Source organism: Spermophilus citellus (assembly GCF_964194105.1).
Source record: "Spermophilus citellus genome assembly, chromosome: 10".
NCBI lineage: Eukaryota > Metazoa > Chordata > Mammalia > Rodentia > Sciuridae > Spermophilus > Spermophilus citellus.
In genome coordinates, this window is record NC_138197.1 from 57,913,366 (window position 1) to 57,935,562 (window position 22,197).

Here is a 22,197-nt window from a genome sequence, read left to right on the forward strand (position 1 = left end):
ACAGTCAAAAAATGTTTAAGTAACAAATATAAAGATTTAACATACACATTTTAATTGGAAATAAGAATTTATTTTCTATTACATTTTTTTTTTCCTGGCCAAAATGATATGAAGGAGTCTTCTCTTACTTTTTTATGACAAACATTGTTAGACTTTTCCAAAGCAACAAAATATAACAGAATTATAGCCTTGAGGACTAATTCTCTGAATGTTTTAATCACAGCCCATTTAAAACAACATTTTGTGCAGATGCACTTTACTAGACATGATTAGCCTTCTAAGCACTGATTAGTCAGTGCTTCTCAAGTCGCTTCTGGATGGCCTTGACACCTTCTCAGTTCTCCTCAACCTCTTCACTTTTTTCCTCTAGAGTTTTCTTGGCTTAAGATAATGGCTTGAGGAAGATCACAGAAGACTTAGTGGTTTTGTGCTAGTTTTTAAATGTTGGACAAAGTTGGGCTGCTTGATAGTGACTCATTAGAGCTGTTTCAGTGCCCAAAGCTGGCCCAGCAGTCTAAGGGATCCCTGTGGTTCCTCTTAGAACTCAGGAGTGGAGTCCATTCTTCCACTAGTCCAATGCAGTGGCTGAAAAAGCACAGGAAATAGATGGTACCGAATGCCACTAGTTAGAAGAAATTTGCATTTAATAGTGGTGTTGTAGACAAAGTATTTCCTTTAGCACAAATCTCATTTACTTAGCACTTAGGGAGAACACTGGATTTTATAACCTTAGTTACCTATCTTTATGGAAAAAAACCCTAAAATTTGGTATACTCACTTCCTCTCAATTTCTTTCTTTTATAGTCAGTCATATGTGCTTTGTATTCTAAACTTCTTAAATTCATTTAAAATCAGGGTGGGGGGAAAAACCCAAGAGGATAAAAATAAGCTCAAAGTAAACAAACAATTTTGTCATTACACTTTCTTCTGGATAACTCTGCAAATATTTCTTGCATTTCTGATCTGTTTCAATACTGCAGAAAAATACACTTGTGGCTCAATGGTGAAGCAATGTGAAGATGAGTGATAAAAACTGGAAACCGAAAAGGAATACAAGTGTAAATCAAACTTTTAAAATTCTAGTAATACAACAGCTTCTTTCCTTATGTATTCTGTTAACTGCCACATGAATTCACATTTTGGTTCTAGAAGGCCACGCACCATAAGCCTGGATAACAAAGATGGCTTTTGTAGAGGGTAACGCAGAACTGGTTGCCATTATCTCCTGGTGGAGCACTTGCAAAAATCTCCTGGAAGCCTACCAAAATTATGTCCTGATTATTTGTTTTCTGCATTCTGGGACCATGGAAATAGAAAAGGATAGAAACATGGCATGCTTTTTGAGGTTTCTTGGGCTGGGTTGTAGAAAAATAGGTGTTTTCCTTTGGGGCTTTTTGCAGTTGAGTATGGTGAGGCTGAAATATCTGAGGTTAAGTTTTCATCCTCCTCAGTCTTTAAGGGAGTGGTAGGCTTTGGCAGTCCGGCTGTTGACGAAATCTGTCTTCTTAAACTGAGCCTTTGGAAAAAACAGACAGAAACATGAAAGGCAACACAATTCTCACATAAGAAAATGCAGTTTTCTAGTGGTTTAGTGCCAGGCAGGTCACGGTCACCTGGCTCTGTAACTGCGACATGCTGGCTGTCAGCGTTCTTACCTTCTTGTAGGCGTTGTGGAGCTCCGTGTGTGCCCACAGAGAATACAGCAGCACAGAGGCAGCCTTGCTGGCTTTGCTGGGGGCATAGCTGGAAAGAAAAGGACAGGGTAAGATGTGTGAGGGGTTTGGATGCTGCCTTCCCATATTCTGTGTTTTCAATCACTGCTTTGGCAGCCAGAGGAGGTGGCTGAGAATGGGAGATGGTGCACCACTCTTGCTCTCTATTTGTGGTGCTGGGATGGAACTCAGGGCCCCACACACTCTAGTCTAGTGCTGTGTCACTGAGCGCCTCCCAGCCCTTACCTTTAGTTGTTATTTTAATCTTTTTAAACCACTAGGGCTGTGCTAATAATAAGTATTTTATAGAGAAAATTCCTAATACTTATAAGGAATACATCCTTAGACATGTTACAAATCCTTGAATTTACTAATAGAATACAATTTACATTTGTATATTTATGATATGTATTTATTAAACATCAATGTAGGAATGTACGACTGGATATACATACATACCTCATAGACTCAGTGGCTGTTAATTAATAAAAGAAATTCTTGTGGCAGCACTTGTTAAAATGGTTTCAGAATCACTTTATGTCTTAGAATAAATGGAGAACTCGTGACTGTTTTAAATCCAAGTCACCACTGAAGTTGACACTGATATTTGTTTTTGATGTTCCCTTTTAAATGTAACCTCAATTTCCTATATCTGACCAAAGATCAGTGCCTTCTTGGATCTCTTTCTCTCCCAACACCTCATTAGTACATGGTTGAATTTTCTTTTTTTAAACAAAGAAACAAAGGTTGTGTTTTTTCTGTCCCTCTTCCACATCACAGGAGTTGTAAACATGCAAGCAAGAATCCTGTGGGGGAGAGGAGCACGCTGAGGTCAATCATCAGCTGAAATCCTTGCTCCTTCCTGCCAGCCCTGATTTTTAGTACGTGATAACTGAATATAAATAAATCCATGAAAGCTATGAGTCTTTAATACCCCAAACCATAAAAAGTTCTTAAATTGCAGGGTGGTTTTATTTATAAAGTTTGTTTATAAGTTGGTTGTTTGGCACTTGGGAACTCGTTTATCCAAAGGTGTAATGTTGTAGATGATAATGAGTTCCCAGGCTAGCTCATTAATGATAGGTCAGATATTTAACACTCAATTGGGAAAGAACAGCAGGAAAAACAGAATGCCTGTTAATTTTTTTTTTTTTTTTTGAGAGGTCATGTGAGGACCCACTCATAAGCAGACTTTCAGGGCAACACACAAGTGACAGTAGTACATCCCCCTAACTTGCTAAGCTATTCGAAGTGTCCAAAAGTGATGTTGTATTCCTAAGGGCAACAACTATTATATCTGAATACTCAATTAATTAAAATCATACTACCTTAGTATGTATTTACTACCTGAGGGAGGTTTGCTTAGAGTTTAAGTGTCAACTTGGAAGAGTTGTTTCTGTTTTGTAGTAATAATTCATTTTTTTTCCACAAAGGTAATTGCTACCTGTCAGGCTCTGGGAAGAGGTGAATGCTCTCTGTTTTTTGGGAAATGATATTCAAGCCAGGGCTCCAGGCTTGTTTTTGATCACCTGGCTCTGTGGTACTCTTTCCTCGTGAGCTTTGCCAGAGGCAGGCTGCAGAGCCTTGGGCAGGGTGACACTGGAGGGGATGACTGCTCATTCCTGGATATCCCAGACCCCCGTTCTCACCTCCACATGGCTGAACACACATTGGTCCACTACAGGTAAAGTCTGTTTACTAATTAAAATTAGGCAATAATGACATTTTTTTCCCCTAGTTATTTACAAAGATAACTTATAAGGCTGGGGATGTAGCTCAGTGGTAGGGTATTTCCCTAACATGTACCAGGTCCTGGGTTTAAACTCTAGCATTAAAAAAGAAAAAAAAAATCTTGTATTTGTAGGAAGATAACAAGTCAAACAATTCTGAGAGAATTGTATGAAGAGAAAAAGACAATAATTTTTATATTCCTTCCCATCCATCACTCTAAATTAACGAATAGTAATAATTCAGTTATACCCAGAATTAGGAATGGGAGATGATTTACAGGACTGGGACTTCTATTTGCAAAAAGGGAATCAGATGTGGAAGGGATGTTACGGGGAAAACTGGGAAAGCAAAAATTTCTTGGCAGCTGCCATCCACTGCTCTCACTGCTCAGTCTAAGCTGCCACAGGATCCAACCTTGCCTCTGCTTCTCTTAGATCACAGTGGTGGTGCTGGGAAACGAATTCATGAGGTCGATACAATGCTGGAATACACTTCCAAGAGAAGGTATAGAGTTTGGCCCTCTCTTGATGGTTGGAGGAGAATGGACAACCATGTGGGTTGGCTGATTCAGTTCTTCACTTGCCTCATCACTGGACAGTCTGGGCCAGTTTTGTGATTGTGTTTGTAGCCATTCTGCCCGTGGTACTCATCAAAGGCACATTCACAACTAGAATACTTACACTGGGGAGGTGGTAGGGAAAGGGGAGACCGATGGGCAGATACTGAAGGACTTACGCGTCGCCTGTGCTGATGGTCATGATTTTCTGCAGGCCCCCCGTGTTCAGAAGGTCTCGTGCATTCTGGTAACTGTTTTGGATTATGTTGTTGAGGGTGTAACAGGCGGAGGCTGTAGTTTCAATGAGAAGGTCATTACTTGGGACTGTGTCGGGAATTATAGACACCAAATCGGGTAAGGTTTCTTTGGCTACAAGATGACAGAAAAGACACTTGATTAGGAAGATTTTTCTTAATCCCAAGATCCTAATACATTTTGAGTAAAAGACATTAAAAAAAAAAAAGGAAACACAGTTCCTCAACAAACAAGAAGTAACTTTTCTAATAATCAAATTTAAACATTTGAAGATGTTCCATGCTCAGCTTATTGAAAATTTTTTCACAAAGTAATTTGTCAAAAGTGACAAGAATCTAAAAATTTTCATATTCTTCAATTCAGTAATTCCACTTCTGGGAATACACCTGAGAGACTCACTTTAAAAATAGAAAAAGTTTTCTGCAGTGATCTTTCTGATTGTATTATATATGAGTGAAAAATTATAAAAGCCTAAATAGCCAAATAACAGGAATATGATTAGCTAAAATATACATGTAAAGAACCCTATACATTCCAAAACACATCTGTTAAGCATGTATAACAGGAAAATGTTTGTATTAATATTCTATGTGAAATATCAGGACTTATGGGTATACATGATTCTATAAAAGAAAACATATGAGAACTACACTAAAATGTTAATAAAAACTGTTTTTACAATAGTATTAATGAGAATCTAAATTTTTTTTCAAAAATTATCTGTACTTCCCAGAGGTTTTTCTTTTCTTTTCTTTTTCTTTTTTCTTTTTTCTTTTTTTCTTTTCTTTTTTTTTTTTTTGTGGGGATGGTACTAGGGATTGAACTCAAAACACTGAGCCACATCCCCAGCCCTATTTTGTATTTTATATAGAGGCAGGGTCTCACTGAGTTGCTTAGCACCACACTTTTTCTGAGACTGGCTTTGAACTTGGGATCCTCCTGCCTTAACCTCCCAATCCACTGGGATTATAGGCATGTATCAACACAGCTCCTTAATACAGTGTTGTGTTGATTATGGATGTGTAACAAATATCTTATTGTTCTTGTGTTCATGTGGCACCTTGAACCATGCTTTTCTATTACTGGATTATAATTAGTTATGAGCCTGTCTGAATTTCAAGCGGGACTATGGGTTTCTTAACTACAACTACCTTTTTTTCTGTGTTTCTAGCATCAGTCATTATTCCTGAAACAGAGAGGTACTCAATAAAATGAATGATATGTTGTCATTAGATCATGACCAGACCTGATTGGCAGGTAAGACATGCTTTCTGCTTAAAGGCCTGAACACTACCATGTCTAATCATCATGGCATAGTGTTAAGATCCCAGAGCTCAGCCTCTGGAGCCAGACTTCTTTAGTTTGAGTCCTGCTCTGGTACTTAATGACTCTAAGCCTTAACAAGCTACTTATCTTCTTAGTGTTGCATTTCCCTAATTTGTACATTAGGTATCATAACAGTATCTATTTCACAGTTTTTTTTTCTTTTCTTTTTTTAGGGAATTAGTGAGCTACTGTGTATTAACTGTGCCCTGCCCACAGTAAGCTCTAAATAGATGCTTGTTATTATCAGAAGCTTTCCTCTTTTTTTTTTTTCAGTTTTCAGTGGACACAACATCTTTATTTTATTTATTTTTTATGTGGTGCTGAGGATCGAGCCTAGCACCCTACGCATGCCAAGCGAGCGCATTACCACTTGAGCCCTATCCCCAGCCCCAGCTTTCCTCCTTTCAATAAGTTAAACCACAGTATCAAAGACCTTGAGAACATGAACTTTCCTTTCACTGAATTTAGTTGAATAATATGGAGATAAGCCCAAGACCACTGCACAACAAACACCGGATCAATCTCTTTGAGGCTACAGCAATGGCAGCAGAGACCCAGGCTGTCTACTTGAGAACTTTGCCCACCTTCTCTTCCTTACTGTGCCATGAGTGTCCACCTCTGTAGATCAAAGTTAAGGTCAGAATTCAGGGTCATGGCTAAGGAGAAGTGGCAAATAAAGGAATTAGAATCTAACATTTTCTATCATGTTTATTTTTCTTAGAAAATTCATACCACAAAAAAGTATGGGAAGGGCTGGGGATGTGGCTCAAGCGGTAGCACGCTCGCCTGGCATGTGTGCGGCCTGGGTTCGATCCTCAGCACCACATACAAACAAAGATGTTGTGTCCACCGAGAACTAAAAAATAAATATTAAAAAATTCTCTCTCTCTAAAAAAAAAAGTACGGGAGGGTGTATATCTATATCCATACCTACATTTTTCTTTCTCTCTCTATCTCCACACACACACAGTAGATATCTATATATCTATATTCCAGAGTGGATTGTGGGCCTGGTAGATCTTTAATATTTGGATATCTGGAAACACCCACGTGATGACTAATGTGAACTGGAATTGTTGAGATGTCTACCACTTACCAGGGCTTACACACACATTACTTAATTTGATCCTTGGAAAAACACCATGAGGCAGTAATTACTCATCTCCCTTGGTGTGCAGCAGTTAAGTGACTAGCTAAGGTGACATGGGTTGGCAAAGTAGTAGCTTTGTGGCATGCAATCCATCTCTTCTCTCTGACATGTTGCCTATCTTCAAGTTTTTGAGAAAAAAATGTTTCACGTTTTTTTCTGTAAACGCAAGTAAAATGTGATAACTTCATTCCAGGTTGGCACATGGAAAGTTCCCTGGCATAGAAATCTCTCATGAGAAACTCAAAGGATGTATTCTAACAGATTTTCATTCATTCTTGGCTATTAAAACTCAGAATCAAAATAATATGTTACATAAAACCAATATGGAATTTTAAAACAGTATTTATCTTGCTGAGATCTATTCTCTCTTGTTCTTAGAGTGAGGCTTAGCAGTGTTACAACACCTTTCCAACAGTTAGAGGACCTAAAACTCACAGCATTTCTGTCCCAAAGGTACGTGCATAATGTGCACAACAGTTATTTTCCTTGGCAATGTTCTAGAGATGGAGTCAATGTTTTATATGGGCAAAGGAAAAAAAAAAGCTAAAGGATAATATACCTTTATAGAAGCTAGCACAAAATCCCACAAAAGACAATAGGAAGAGCACTTTCATAATTTTGAGAATGCCCATGGCAAGGCTTCTTTTAGATTCAGTGGAAATTTCCAGGCTCTCCTTATATTTATAATGGGCTTGAAACTATTGTACAAAACCTCCTGTCAAGTGTGCTGCTGGCTGTCTTTAAAAATGATGTGTCTAAACCACACAGCAAACTTCAATATCCCTGGTTTATTCGTGTGTGCAGATTCCAAAACTTAACCATTAAGAGAAACAAATAAAAATTTGCTTATAATTTTAGTGGACTTTTGTGAAAAACTGAATTTAGGTTGTTAGAAATGATCAACTTATGGAGCATTAGAAAGCATGCATAATTTTAGTATTGTCTTCCTTTTATCTCATTTTACATATTTTTACCGGATTTAACAAGCATTTATCCAATATTTCCTGGTATAAGCAAATGAATGAAAAATTATGTTATGATAACTTACCATCGTAATCATCATCATCAGAAATGCAGTCTTTCAAACAACAACAAGAAAAGGCAACTAGGTTTCATTGTATCTATTCTAAAGACTTCTATGCCAAATCTGCCACATTCAGGTTCCTTTTGTCTTTTTCTTGTGATTACCTGTCTATTCTTTCCTTTTCCAGTCCAACACACTGCCAACCTTCTAAAGTAAACAACCACCGTGTATGTTTTCTTGATGTTCTAGAACAGTGGCGCGTAATTTAAAAAGACTTCACTGAGAAGCATGGCTGAAGGATGAAAAATGTCAAACATCTTGCTTATCTAGTGAAATATTAGTACGGTTTAAAATTTCTCCTCTGTAAGTAATTAAAGCAAACTAAAAGTCTGTGTATTAAGAGCAATCTAATTTGAGACCAGTAAGAAAGTCTGCCCTTGATGTTATATGGCACAAAAGCCAGACCTACTTACCACCTTCTGCCCTTTACTCACATTTCTAGTTCATCACTGCAAAAAGAATGTGATAGCAACAATGACTTACTGCACTTATATTTTCAACATGTACCTATGACACGAGGCACTTTACCAACTCACCAATTTCATTCTGCAGAGAAAGATTCCGAGACAGATTCCTCAGGAGGGAGACTGCAGTCTTTTTCACGCTTGGATCACCAATGTGCAGCATCTTTCGGGTGTGCTGGAGGCCATTTTCCTTCTGGACAACTGTCTGGGCTACTGATGTTGGCATCTGTTTTGTGAGATGTCCTATAAATGCTATTGCATTTGATTTCATAGTAATATTAAAAGTTTTTTTTGGTAGATTACTAGAAGATGTTTTAAAAACTAGAACTGTGGGGCTAAGAGCATAGCTCAGTGGTTATTTGCCCAGCAAATATGAGACCCTGGGTTTGCTCTTCTGCATGCAGAAAGTAAAAATAAGCAAATAAATAAGTAAACAAAAATATACATATATTGGAAAGTAAATAAATGAACTCCACTTAAGAGAGAAAGAGAGAGAGAGAGGCAGAGAGAGAGTGAGAGAGAGAGAGAGAGAGAGAGAGAGAGAGGGAGAGGGAGGGAGAGAGAGGGAGAGGGAGGGAGAGAGAGGGAGGGAGGGAGGGAGGGAGGGAGGGAGGGAGGGAGAGGGAGGAAGAGAAAGAGGGGGAGGGGGAGAGAGAGAGGGAGTGGAAGGGGGAGGGAGTGGAAGGGGGAGGGAGGGAGGGAGAGAGAGAGAGAGAGAGAGAGAGAGAGAGAGAGAGAGAGAGTGTGTGTGTGTGTGTGTGTGTGTGTGTGTGTGTGTGTGTGTGAGACAGCTGGGCATGGTGGCGCACACCTGTAATCCCAGTGGCTTGGGAGACTGAAGCAAAAGGACTGCAAATTCAAAGCCAGCCTCAGCAACTTATTGAGGCCCTAAACAACTCAGTGATATCCTGTCTCAAAACAAAATATTAAAAAGGATTGGGGATATACACTTTGGCACCAAAACAAAACCAAATAAAACAAAAAACTAGAACAGTGATAAAACCAGTCCGAAGATACTTTTAAAAAATTCTTATTAGGTTTTCAATCTAATTACCAGATAAAAACAGTTCATTCGATATTTTTAAATGAATGTTGGACTTGGTTGGCGATCATATTTTTCCCCATTTATATTTATAAATGCAATGGGTCTGTCCTTTCCTTTTCTTGTATTGCCCTTGTGGATTTGGTAGAATTCATCCACATAGCTGTTCATCAGCCACTCACTTTTGTGGTGACATGGAATCTGTGTTCTTCTAGATAGTCAACTGAGCAGAGAATACATTTTAAAGGGAGACGTCTTTGACTATCACTTCAACTTATTTACTGGTGAATGGCTTATTTATCTTTTCTGTTTCTTCTGGGCAGTTTACATATCTCAAAAGCTTATTCATTTCCAAATAAAATCCAGTTTATTCTGAAAGGGATGTTTGGCTTTTAAAGAAAGGAATGTATTGCTTATTAGGTTAATCTGTAATTCTTGGCTTTGAATCAACATGTACAAGTTGCTGGTTGAGATCCAGGTCCACTGGAGGCAACTCGGATTTGGAATTGGGTTGGCAATCACCTTTAAGAGGTTCTAAATATTGAATAGGCTCTTCCTATCATCAACAAACCTCTAATTCAGGCCTTGGTTTGTGTTTGTGACTTCATATTAGATTTCAAATCTATTTGAAGTTACTTTGGGGCTTCCACACCAAAAATTCGCATAACATTTTTCAGCATGCTGTTTGTCTCATCTAAACACTGTGTGCCCCCTGCCCTCAGCTGTATTCCTCTTTTTCTTATATTTCCCTACTCCATCTTATACAGGGGGTTCTTAATATAGAGTCCAGGATAAGCTACAGGGAGAGGATGGGATATCCCTAAAACTATTCTTGTGTTTATATTTGACATTCTCAGGGAAATAGTGCATAACTTTCTTTAGATTCTCAGAGTGTATACAACTCAAGCATATTTAATTACCACTGTTTCAAAATGTTTGTTCTACTGTTGGATGAATCACAATTTGTCTTTCACTAACTTGCAGAACTTTCTCTTAGACTATTTGATGTTCTCTGGGAGGAATCCACCTCCCCCCGCCATAGCCATCCAGGGAGGAAGCTATTCAGTCTGTACAACTTCTCTGTATCAGGTTGAGAGACAGGTTGGGCATTCCTCTCTCTTCCTAATGGCCTGTCTAGATGGCTGTTTCTTCCTTCATAGGCAGAAGCCCTGCTCTTCTCAGTTACTCCATCCAACCCGGACACTGTGAGGAATTCTCTCTGGAGGCTCTGGAGCCTGGTGCACAGCCCTTTCCACCTCTTATCCATGCACAGTTCCCAGACTTCCCCAAAGTCACTGACTTTCATCTTCTGTATTTATCAGCTGCTTGCTCTGGTGGTCACACAGATCCTGTGCTCACCCAGAGATACACTGCCTCTGGAAACAGAAACCTGGCAATGCTATGCTCTGAACACACCTTCCCATCCTCGCTCTCCCTCCCTCACTCCTAACATGTTTCTCTTCAGCCTCATCAAGAACCTGAGCCAAGGGCATCACTCAGTAGTAGGGCGCCTGCCTAGCACATGTGAGCCCCAGGGTTTGATCTCCAGCATGCCCCTCAAAACCCTCCAGTCCTTTTATCCCAACTTTCATTTCTCACACCTTAAATCATCAATCCTCCCCTGTCTTATCTTTCTTATTTACACTGGGTACATGGACCATCACATCAAATGTTACCTTTCCAATAACCTCAACAGGCTTCTCATTCTAGCTTCCATTTCACCCTTTTGCCAAAACTGCAATTTGGGGTTCCTTTAGCTTTTTGTCATTTCTGATTTTATATTACCAAACATTGCTAGAGCAAATAGTGCATTTTCACACTGGTACTTCTGCAAATGTATGGTCTCCAGTCTCCATTGGGAACTCAAATGTTGCTGGTCAACCTGCTGTTTTCTTAAACACCAGTGGGGATTTCAAAGTCTTATATTAGAGTGATCCTTCTACAGCTTAATCTGATTATAGTCCACCTCAGGCTTAACCTTTCCATGACCCTCCACTGCCTTCAGAAGTTTGTGCAGGTCTCTCGGTATGGCCCACACAGCCCATCGCCTGGCACCTTCCTCACCACTACTCCTAGTCCTCCAGGTTACAACTCTTCTAAGCTGTGTCTCCTCCTAGTAGACCACATACATCTTGAAAGCAGGGAGCCTCAGTTTCTCTCTGTGCATAAGTATGCTTTCCTGAAAGTCAAAGAGATCAAAGTTTGGTTGCATTCTTAACTACAATGCTGATAAGACAAATACTGGTTTATTGTTTCACAATTTTATTCAAAACAGAGAGCAGGCTTCTGTGTAACTCTACTAATATTAAAAGTGAATATGGGTTTTGAAGTAAAGACTGAATAACATTTTTGTTCCTTATAAGAATGTTTTTTTTTCCTACGGGGATAGGTAATTGAAGATTAGCCATACAATGAGCTATTCTGGAGAAGTTTAATCATTCGATGATCAGTGCAAAGAATATAAGCTTAAGGCAAAGAATATAAGCTCAGTTCAAATATTTTTTTATAGATTCCATAAATATGTAACATGGCATAAAAATACATGGAAAGGGGAATAAATTTTTACCATTTTATGCATTTTTTACTTTGCTAATATAAAGTAAGTGCATGTGGAAAGAAAATCAACTCTTTATTTTGTAGTTGAATTTGCAGAATAGAAAGCACAGATGTCCTTTTAATTTCCTTTCCTTTTTTTTGCAGTACTGGTGATTGAACCCAGGGCCTCATGCACACTAGCCAGTGATCTACCACTGAGCTACATCCCCAGCCCTACAGATGTCCTTTCTAATTCCTTGCTGCAGTAGACATATGTTGTTTTTGACTCCCCAGCATTTATTCCTCCTTCATTTGGTGATAACATTCTGGTTTTCCATTAGAGAACCACTTCTTTACCATTTTCATTCATATTGTACAAGTGGCCGTGATCCAGTTCTACCCAAATTCAAGACCTGGCACATTACCCAGACCTGGCCAACCAACCTCATAACCTCATGCCTACAGGTCCTGGATAAAGAGACTCAAATCAAGTCAGTTTTTTTTTTTTTTTTTTTTTTTTTGTGGTGCTGGTGATTGAACCCAGAGCCCTGTGGATGTGAGGCAAACACTCTACCAACTGAGCTATATCCCTTGCCCTCTCTCAGTTCTTAATAGAGTAACTGGGAAAATAGTTTCTTCTTATGGGACACCAGGCTGGTAAAATGTAAGCCTGAAATAATTCCTAGTTATCTTTGTTACCACATGGGTATGGCATTTGAGAACAAAACCAATAGAGGGAAATAGAACCCAGAGATGGAAAAAGCCATAATCGTCACTGGAGTACCAAAGTCTAGTCAAGACAGAAGAAGACCTGTCCTGAACTTTTTCACTTCCAAGAGCCAACAAATTCCATTTTTTTCCCCCTGAAGTCTGTTTAAGGCAGGATTCTGCGACCTATAACCGAAAAAGCACTGAGCAACACAAATATATTTATTAAGTCTTGCACTTACAGTCTGACCTCCTGTTACAGAAGCTGAGCGGGGCTGAAGGTCCTGGAGGGCTGAAACACTCTCTGGCAGTTCCTGAGAACTGTCTTGACTGAAGTGAGCAAACTTTGCTCTTACCTCATTTTTCATCTCTGAACCTAATGTAGGTATGTCAACAATGTCATTATCTTAAAAAAATAGGAAAATGGACATGGTACTCACCGGGCCACTCCCTGCCGTGAGATTCTGGAGAGCTCCTAAGGATGCTTCCTGTGTGTAATTTCGGATGCTCTTGGCAATCAAGGACAAATACATCCTTATCACAATGGAATGCCACAGCCACTCCACACCCTTGGGGTTGCTCTTTTCCTCTGGCATTGGCACATCCTGGTATTGCTAACCACACACACAAGGGAATCCAGAATTAATGCACTTCAAGAGATGTCTGCATTCTACACACAAGCCAACAGACCAGAAATACTGTGTAGAAATACTAACAATTTGCATAATAAGAAGACCCTAAAATAGAAATTTAAAAAGCAAATATGTATGATTTCTAATTACTTAACTCTTAGCTCACAGTAACTATTTCTTCCTACACCACCCCACACTCCCCAATCTCATATTTCACAGTGAGGGGACAATTAAGAGAATAGGCACAGGTCCTTCTAGAATGGTTTTCAGGCTGCTTTTAAGCTAAGAGCTAAACTGGTCAAAATCACTCTAAAGATAAGAAAAACATCCAGGATTGTGTCAGGGTTCTAAATGTACCAGTTGTTCTCCAAGTTCACAAATGTCAAAGAGGAGCAGGGCAGATCCCATTTTTTCAGTTTTCGTGTCAAAATGGAAATACATATGTATTTTTTTTCCTATGAGGTTTGATTTTAGTGTGTCAAGTTTTTTTTTTTTTTTTTTTTCAAAATTCCCAAAGCCAAATATCAGGGCTGCTTTTAATGTTTAATCAACATATGTACTTCTATTTGTATTGCACTAAGGTTACTTCCTAACCTACAAGGTGTACAGCAGTATGATTTAGAGGCTCACAGTGCACTTCTGAAGTCAGATTGTTGGGAATTCAATTTTATTCCCTCCACTTATTTGCTGAATTAATCTGGGAAAATTAATGAACTTTTCTGTTTCCTCCCTGGAAAACAAAGATACTAATAATACACACCTCATAGGATTGATATGAGGATTAAAAGACCTTAAAATAAAATAGTGCTTGACATATATTAATTGCTCAGAAACACACACACACACACACACACACACACACACACACACATACACACACATACATTCTCATTTTGGTCTCCCTGCTTCTCTCTGCCCAGGACCTCCCAATATACCTCTTTTACTTTCCTGCTTCGACTGCCAAAACACCCAATACTTTTGTTGTTGTCAGTCTGGATATTCCGGTTTTGAATATAGATACTCTGGGAATACTTCTCTGGGAGCTCTGCCTCCAGCTGGTAGGAGAGGTTATGAAGAATGCACACACAATTCTCTGTTGCCTGAGAAAAAAAGGATATGAATATTGTTCACATGCATATAGATATCCTTTGGGTGCAATTTCCCAGGGCTTCAGCTCTTACAAGGCTTATTTGATGCAACTGGGTATGCTTGGATGGGACAGGGCCAGGGGAGGGACATCTGGGTAAAGGGAATGACTGATTATGGCTGGAAAGGCTAAGGTTAGATCATAAATGATCATGAGTACAACAATGAAAATATGGAAGCTGGATTTCTTAAAACAATGGGAAAGCTTCCTAGTTTACTTTTTCTTTGTTCTCTAGAGGTGCTGGGGACACAGACCATGTCCTCCTGCAAGCGAGGTAGATGCTCTACCACTGAACTACTTCCCTAGCCCTCTAGTTTACTTGTTGGAGTGTATCTAGAACAATTTTATATTTTAAGTACATAACTTAGTAGCCACGCTGAGTTGGATAAAAGGAAGTGATATTATTTATAGGGACCAATTAAGAGACTATTGCAACAACCAGTAAGAAAGATGCATACTCGACAGCAATGTTAGCACAGAGAAGAGTGGATGAATTAAAAGACTTCAGAGGTAGAATGTGATATGTTGCCCAGTGGGTACGGGATGTGAAACAAGGGAGGCTGTCCAAGATTATTGAGATTACTGTCTTTTTGGAGGGTGAAAAGTGATAATTATTAAGGATTATACAGAGAAGGATCAAATCAGGGGCAAAGGGAAGAGATGAATTTAAGTTTAATGCTGAACATTTAGTATTTGGACACCTATGAAACATCCACATTTAGGTGTTAAACAGATAATTGGAAATTTGGGCCTGAAAAATAAATAATAAGACTAGATAGGTTTTAATATTTCTAAGCATGTATGGAAAAATCTAAGACTTAGCAAACAAGTCAGTGAATAAATCTAAACTCGTGCAGCTATTCTAAGAATATTCTGAAGCATCTTGGTAAGTCATAACAGGTAATTCAACACATGAGCTACATTACCTTGTCATCCGGCTGGTAATCTGCAATGGTTCCTCTGACATAATGGACCAGAGAGTCAATGAGTCCATCACACCTTCTCATCACTTTCCTCCCATCAGGGCCAGCTGAGCTCATGTTTCTATTAAGACAAATAAACAAGAAACCCTACGTCTTAGGCCATGCATCCCACAGGCATTTACTTTGAAGCTTTACTTGATGCTTCTTCCAGTGTTTTGAAATGCCAAGTTTGTATAAATTTGACAGTTGTCCTGAGACCAATAAATTATCAACTGCCTAATGGCTGTCATAACTGAACACAATTTCTCAATATATCCAGACAACACAGAATAACATCAATGTATTTTCTATCTACTTCACTTCAAGTACCAAGGTCAAAGCAATATTTACTTAATCTTCACCCCATTTTGAGAGGGTAGAAATGAGGCAAGTGTTTTGCAATTAAAAGAACAAATGGCAGATTGGGAGACTATCTTTATCACATGTACCTCTGATAAAGCATTAACTCTAGGATATATAAAGAACTCAAAAAACTTAACACCAATAAATAAATTAATAAATAAATAATAATTAAAAAAACACCCCTAAATAACCCAATCAATAAATGGGCTAAGGGACTTAACAGACATTTCACAGAAGAATAAATACAATTGATCAATAAATATATGGAAAAAGTGTCCAATATCTCGAGCAATTAGAGAAATTCAAATCAAAACTACTCTAAGATTTTATCTCACTCCTGTCAGAATGGCAATCTTCAAGAATACAGGCAACAATAAATGTTGGTGAGGATGTGGGGGAAAAGGAACACTTATACATTGCTAGTGGGACTGCAAATTTGTGAAAGCACTATGGAAAGCACTATGGAGATTCCTCAGAAATCTGGGAATGGACCCACCATTTGACCCAACTATCCCACTCCTTGATTTATATCCAAAGGACTTAAAATCAGCATACTATAGTCATGCAGTCACATCAATGTTTATAGCAGCTCAATTCACAATAGCTAGACCATGGAATCAACCTAGGTATCCCTCAATAGATGAATGGATAAAGAAAATTGAAATATATACTCAATGGAATATTACTCAGCTTTAAAGAAGAGTGAAACTATGGCATTTACCAGTAAATGGTTGCAATTGGAGAATATCATGCTAAGTGAAATAAGCCAATACCACAAAACCAAAGGCCAAATGTTTTCTCTAATATGAGAATGCTAATTCACAATAAGGTGGGGGGACACTAGGGAAAAATAGCGTTACCTTAGATTAGGTAGAGGGAAGTGATGGGAGGGGAGTGGAGGGGATATGGGGATAGGAAAGATAGTAGAATGAGACAGACATTATTACTGTAAGTATATATGTGACTGCATAACCAATATGATTCTGTAACATGTACACTCAGAAAAGTGGGAAACTATATCCATCTATGTATGAAATATCAAAGTGCATAAATACATTCTACTGTTATATATAACTAATTAAAACAAATTTATAAAAAAATAGAACAATATGGCGCATTAGAGATAGCAATACACAGGCTGCTTGAGTTCCAGTGTGTTCCACATCTCAATTTTAAAGCAACTGTATCAGTAGGTATGAGGATAAACAAATTTTGATAAATATTAAACAAACTGCTTTAAAATGTGATGATCACATAACTAAAAATGTAGAGAGATGTCAGAGAAAACAGTTTCCAATGTGTAGGACCCGAGTCAAAAGCATGACCTATAAATATCTTCACACTTAGCCTATTTCTAATTTTGCTAAGCATGACACCCTTCTATAAACAGTAACCAAGTCTACAAGTTGAGGTTGCTTCCTTATAGAGAAATGAAGCTTATCGAAAACAGCAAAGTAATGCATTTGGGGATTACATTACAGATGCAGACAGTGTGATTTCAAAAAGCCTTTCTGCCCTCAAATACTGCTTTTAAAGAAATAAATATGCCCAGCATTATATAAGAACTAAAGGAAATGGGGATGTAAGTTGAATTCTGTGAAACTAACAATTCTTGATGGCTGTTTTTAACCCACAAAAATGGCAATCTCATGACTCAATAGTTGAGGAGATAAGTCTAGAACACTGAAAACTTAGAATATACTAATCATTTAAAGTTGTTAAATTGATATAAGGAAAAAAATTTTTTTGGTACTGAGGATTGAACTCAGGGGCACTCAACCACTGAGCTATAGCCCTGACCCTAGTGTGTTATACTTCATTTAGAGACAAAGTTTCACTGAGTTGCTTAGTGCCTAGCCATTGCTAAGGCTGGCTTTGAACTCGAGATCCTCCTGCCTCAGCCTTCCAAGCCTCTGGAATTATAGGTGTACACCACCATACCTGGTGATATAACAAAATTTTTAATTTTAACAAAATCCTTTCTGTGATTTTGGTTCTCATGTGATTTTTCTAATTAAAGATTCACTTCCTTATTTATTTATTTTGTGTTGTACTAAGGACCAAAGCCAGGCACTTGCACATGCTCAGCAAAGTGAAATAAGCCAATCTCACAAAACCAAAATGCTCTGCCACTGAGCTACATCCCCAAACCCCTTAAATTCTGCTGTATTTGAAGAAGTCTGACACCTTGTCAATGAAACAAAACAAAACAAAACACAGAAAATGAGTTTGTTGACTGGAAATAAAATGAAATTTTATGGTAGCTTTTTGTTAAGAAATGATCATTTAAACCAATATGCTTTAAGTGCTCTCTTGGAGTCCTTTAAGAATGATGGAAACTTAAGAAACTTGACAGAAATTGAAAAAGCACATTTTCTGCCTCCCAGTTTTACACATAAAAGAAAATGTACTCCAAAGAGTTTAAGTTACTTTTCCTGGTGACAGCAAATTAGTGGTAAAATTGGGATAGGAGGGCTATTCTTCATTCTGTGCTCAGGGTGGTCCCAGAAGAGCAAACCTCATCTAATTTTCATTCAGCTCTGTCATTTGTTCAGAAAATACTGTATGCCCCCAACCATGAGAAAATGTTATTATATGCTCTCTTTGACCTTTTAACCTTTGGCTTAGGGAAATGGCAGTAGTTTGAAATTGCTTTGACAAATCAAAAAGTCTGTCTTGTTCATCAGCTAAGCCCAATACGTACCTTGCAGATGGGCGACTTAGCTTTGTTTAACTTTAGGGTGTTTATTTTGGGTCAGAATGGTAATTCAATTTGGCAGTACTAGCAGTTCACACGTACTAACTGTTGTCTTGTAGCTTGGTATTATCCAGACTCTACTTCTTGAAATGGGACTTATCAGGGCTTTCTGGCAGTTGATAACTTTGCTGACAGAAAGTTCACGGAACCCCGTTGCTTCAGTGTTCGCTGCTGCATATTAAAAATAGTTCCCACCTTACTCAACTACCAAATATGAAAGATAACTGCAGATTATTTCATACCTCTTAACCCATTAATAGAAGTCATTAGACAGAAAGTAATTTGTTATTGTACCAGTCTGAGAAAAACCAATAACTGTAGAAAATGATATCTCTTTCTAAAAGTATTTTTCAAGAACTAATCCTTAAACCTATGGGAATCAGAGAATTAATATGGCTAAATCTATGGGAATCAGAGAATTAATATGGCTAGTCAGAATTGATCCTTTAAAAATGTGTCCCCTGAGTCCTGAAAAATATTTATTACTGTTTCTTATATGTAATCCAATGGAGGCTAAATATAAAAAAGATCTCAGACTTATAAATGAAATATACCATATATCATCTTATTGAAAAAGAAAAGAGAATGAGTCTCTAAACATAGCAGTTACTTGATAATGATTACCAGTTACTAATATAACATATGGAAAATGATTAATTTAGTGTCCGTGGTTTAAATTTGGCTAAATTATGGGCTCATTTTTCCTGGTATACTATAGCTTAAGTTTGAGAAATATGTGGGTACCTTTAAGGAAGCATAAGCTATGTATTGTGGCTACTCAATTTTTAAAAACAGGTCTTTGTCTTGGGGGCTGCAAGGTTGGGGCCAGGGCCTTAAGGAGAGGGGGGAAGTGATAAAGGAGATGAACCCTTCACAGAAAGGCAGGGTTTTTGGATTTCTTTATCTCACCAGGCTCAGAGGGGGCATCAGCTTAACCTGTAGCCAGTGTGTGATACCAGAGAGAATTTTTCTGGTAATGTGATTTGTATGGGGGGTAGGGGAGACAAAATTTGAACCTTTGTATGTCTCCAAGAGGTCACAGACTTCAGGTATCTTATCTATAGCAACTCTGTGACTCTTGACCCTCTCTAAGACCACTTATCTCACACATTCCTGAGTGTCACAATGAAAAACAGAAAAGAAAACAACACATCAGGGACCTTGCTATTATTCAAAGGAAGAATGGTATGTGTCTGTTAAGGTTAATGAAACCTTAAGTTCATATGGTAAATTAAAGAACAGGCCATGTCAAATGGTAATACTAGCTGCTATTCACTGTGCATGTTAGATATTATAGTAGGCAACTTACGATAATCTATAATTTTCCAAAATCTTCAAAATTAGGGTACCCAAGGATTTCATTCAGAACTCAGACCTGTGACTAGCATTTAAAATCAGAACTGACTGCTTCTAACAGGATTTCAACTGGCCTTTCCAAAATAGGTGTCTGTGTGTGGCTGTGTACAGGTACATTATCAAATATGCCTCATTTTCCAGCTTTGGAAAGAAGTTTGTTATAACACAGAATATCCAAGCTCGTTGTCTAATGTGTAGTCAAGTGACCTGGGAAAATGATGAGCCAACAGGAAATGTTTATAGTACAAGATTACAGCTCTACGGTTAGCTACCAGGACATGAGAATGGCAGAAAATAAAAGGTCGATGTGCACTTTTTCAAGACACTTCACCAAGAAAATATAATTTGAAGAGGCAGAAATTTCTCTTTTAGTAGGGCTACTTCTATTTGACAGTGATTTCTTACTGATCCACAATGTATTTGTATATTATATACAAGACCTGGTGGCTATGGTACCAGTTCAGCCTACTGAGATAGTGGCCACCTCAGTGGTTTCAAAAAATTGTAGATGCAGATTTGTGTTCACCAATCACAGGCTTCCTAATACCACGTTATAAATGGTCCATTAAGTGCTTGACAGGCAGACTCGGAGTCCCTTCCAAGACCAGAGTTGGCATTTGATAAGACACTGGCTGATAAGGAAGCAACTTTCTCCCTCTTGTCATTTGAGATTTAGGTCTAGGCTTTTGTTTGTCTCTCAACTGATATGTCAAACAGTTGGGCCTTGTCTGTTACAAACCAAGAGAAATCAGGAGAGGCAGCTTGTGGTTGCATTCAACAAAAGGGGAGCCTCATTTGAACTGGCAGAGGAACTAAAACCCTATGCCAAGAGAAGAGCTTGTCTGTTATTCCGAAGTCAACATTAGTTCCTGAAGGCATCAGCAAACATCAGCCAAAGTCAACTATTAAGTCTGTAAACAGAAGCAGCATGTGGAGGTAGAACAAGGCCATACAACCTCCACAATGTGGTCCTTTCAAATCAATATTAATCATATAAAGATATGTCAGCATCTTCTACACATCAAAAATTAGGAGGGGGTGGGAAAAAAATCCTTGAGCTTTGCTTTCCTGCATTTCTGAATCTTCCAAAAGCATTCTGTAATCAATTCAGCCAGAAATCATGTGGTGGTGGGCAACATTCGTTTCCTCTTGATTAGCTGGAAGAGATTGTTTAGGGGTAGAATGCCAAATTCCATTTTAAATTGATTATAAACAGCAAATTGCAATTAAAAAAATATACAGAGGTGCCACTGCAACTTGAATAAGCATTCTTGATAGCTATAGGAGATGTCTGCAGTGTCAGAGTGGGATTAATGAGATGCTCAAGACCTACAGTAGAATAATATGATGTTCAGATATTTTGCATCTCCAAGATAGGCACTGACTTTAAACCATAGGACAGTGACAAAGCCATTAGTCATTTTGTATCAATCCACTCATTTTTCAAATAACATATTAAAAAATTTAGGGCCTGGGGTGAAGCTTAGTGGTAGAGTGTATACTTAATATGCTCACAGCCCTAAATTCAATCACCAGCAAAACCCTTATTTATTTATTTTTTAAGAACTTCAGTCTGTGATGATAGTTTTAGGCTTTTCTTTTTTAAAGACTTCTGGTGTCATAATGTATAGTTTATAGAATATCAGCTACAATTTAAGGTATACACAGGAATTTTTCTTTATACATTAGGATGTTTTTTAAAATCTCTGACAAAGACACTCTTGGGAATTTCCTTTTCTGTCCAAGACTCATCTCATCAACTAATCAATGCAGAAAAATAGCAAAAATAATTCTTTTGATATAATAAGTAAACATTATTGTTTCCTTCACTTCTTCCTCCCTGTTATCCCTATTCATGTGTTTTCTTTAACAATTATCTCAGAATTAGGCTCCAAGTAGGCAATCAGTATTTGTGGACTTATAAGAACATTTCTCTAGCAAAGAGAAATGTGTGCAATTTCTGGAAAGACAGTTTTATTTTTAAAAACTATCTTCTTTGTTCTTTTTAGTTATATATGACAGTGAAATGTATTTTGACCTATTATACATACATGGAGTCTAACTTCCCCTTCTTGTGATTATACATGAGTGGACTTGAAGGACAGTTTATAATGTGGATTGATCCTGCAAGGATGTGAGAACAACAGAAAACTTAGTCTCAAGAGAAGGGACCTTTGCAAGGGGCTTGGTTGGATGCAGATGCACTGCTCAATTCCAAGGAAACATGTATTTTTTTTTTTTTCCTATACTGGGGATAGAATCCAGGGCCTCATGCTTGCTTGCTAAGTGCTCTTCCAGTAAGCCACATCTCTAGCCCTCTTCCCCCCCCCCCCTTTTTTTTTTCTCCTGAGACACAGCTTCCCTAAGTTGCCTAGGCTGGCTTTTATCTTGTGATCCTTCTGCCTCAACCTCTTGA

The 22,197-nt window shown here is 38.2% G+C and overlaps 1 protein-coding gene across 2 annotated transcripts in view; it reads right to left on the reverse strand.

Annotated features, from left to right (window-relative positions):
- Positions 1-531: 531 nt before the first annotated feature.
- PKP2 (plakophilin 2) overlaps positions 532-22,197 on the reverse strand; it is a 71,018-nt gene continuing 49,352 nt past the window's right edge. For both annotated transcript variants that reach the window (XM_081310704.1, XM_081310705.1), the window contains exons 7-13: positions 15,269-15,386; positions 14,131-14,295; positions 13,004-13,177; positions 8,351-8,504; positions 4,179-4,368; positions 1,656-1,743; positions 532-1,516 (exon numbers count right to left, since the gene is read on the reverse strand). In XM_081310704.1, the coding sequence (XP_081166830.1) occupies positions 1,448-1,516; positions 1,656-1,743; positions 4,179-4,368; positions 8,351-8,504; positions 13,004-13,177; positions 14,131-14,295; positions 15,269-15,386 (958 nt within the window). In that variant the 3' untranslated portion in view covers positions 532-1,447. The remainder of the gene's footprint in view (positions 1,517-1,655; positions 1,744-4,178; positions 4,369-8,350; positions 8,505-13,003; positions 13,178-14,130; positions 14,296-15,268; positions 15,387-22,197) is intronic.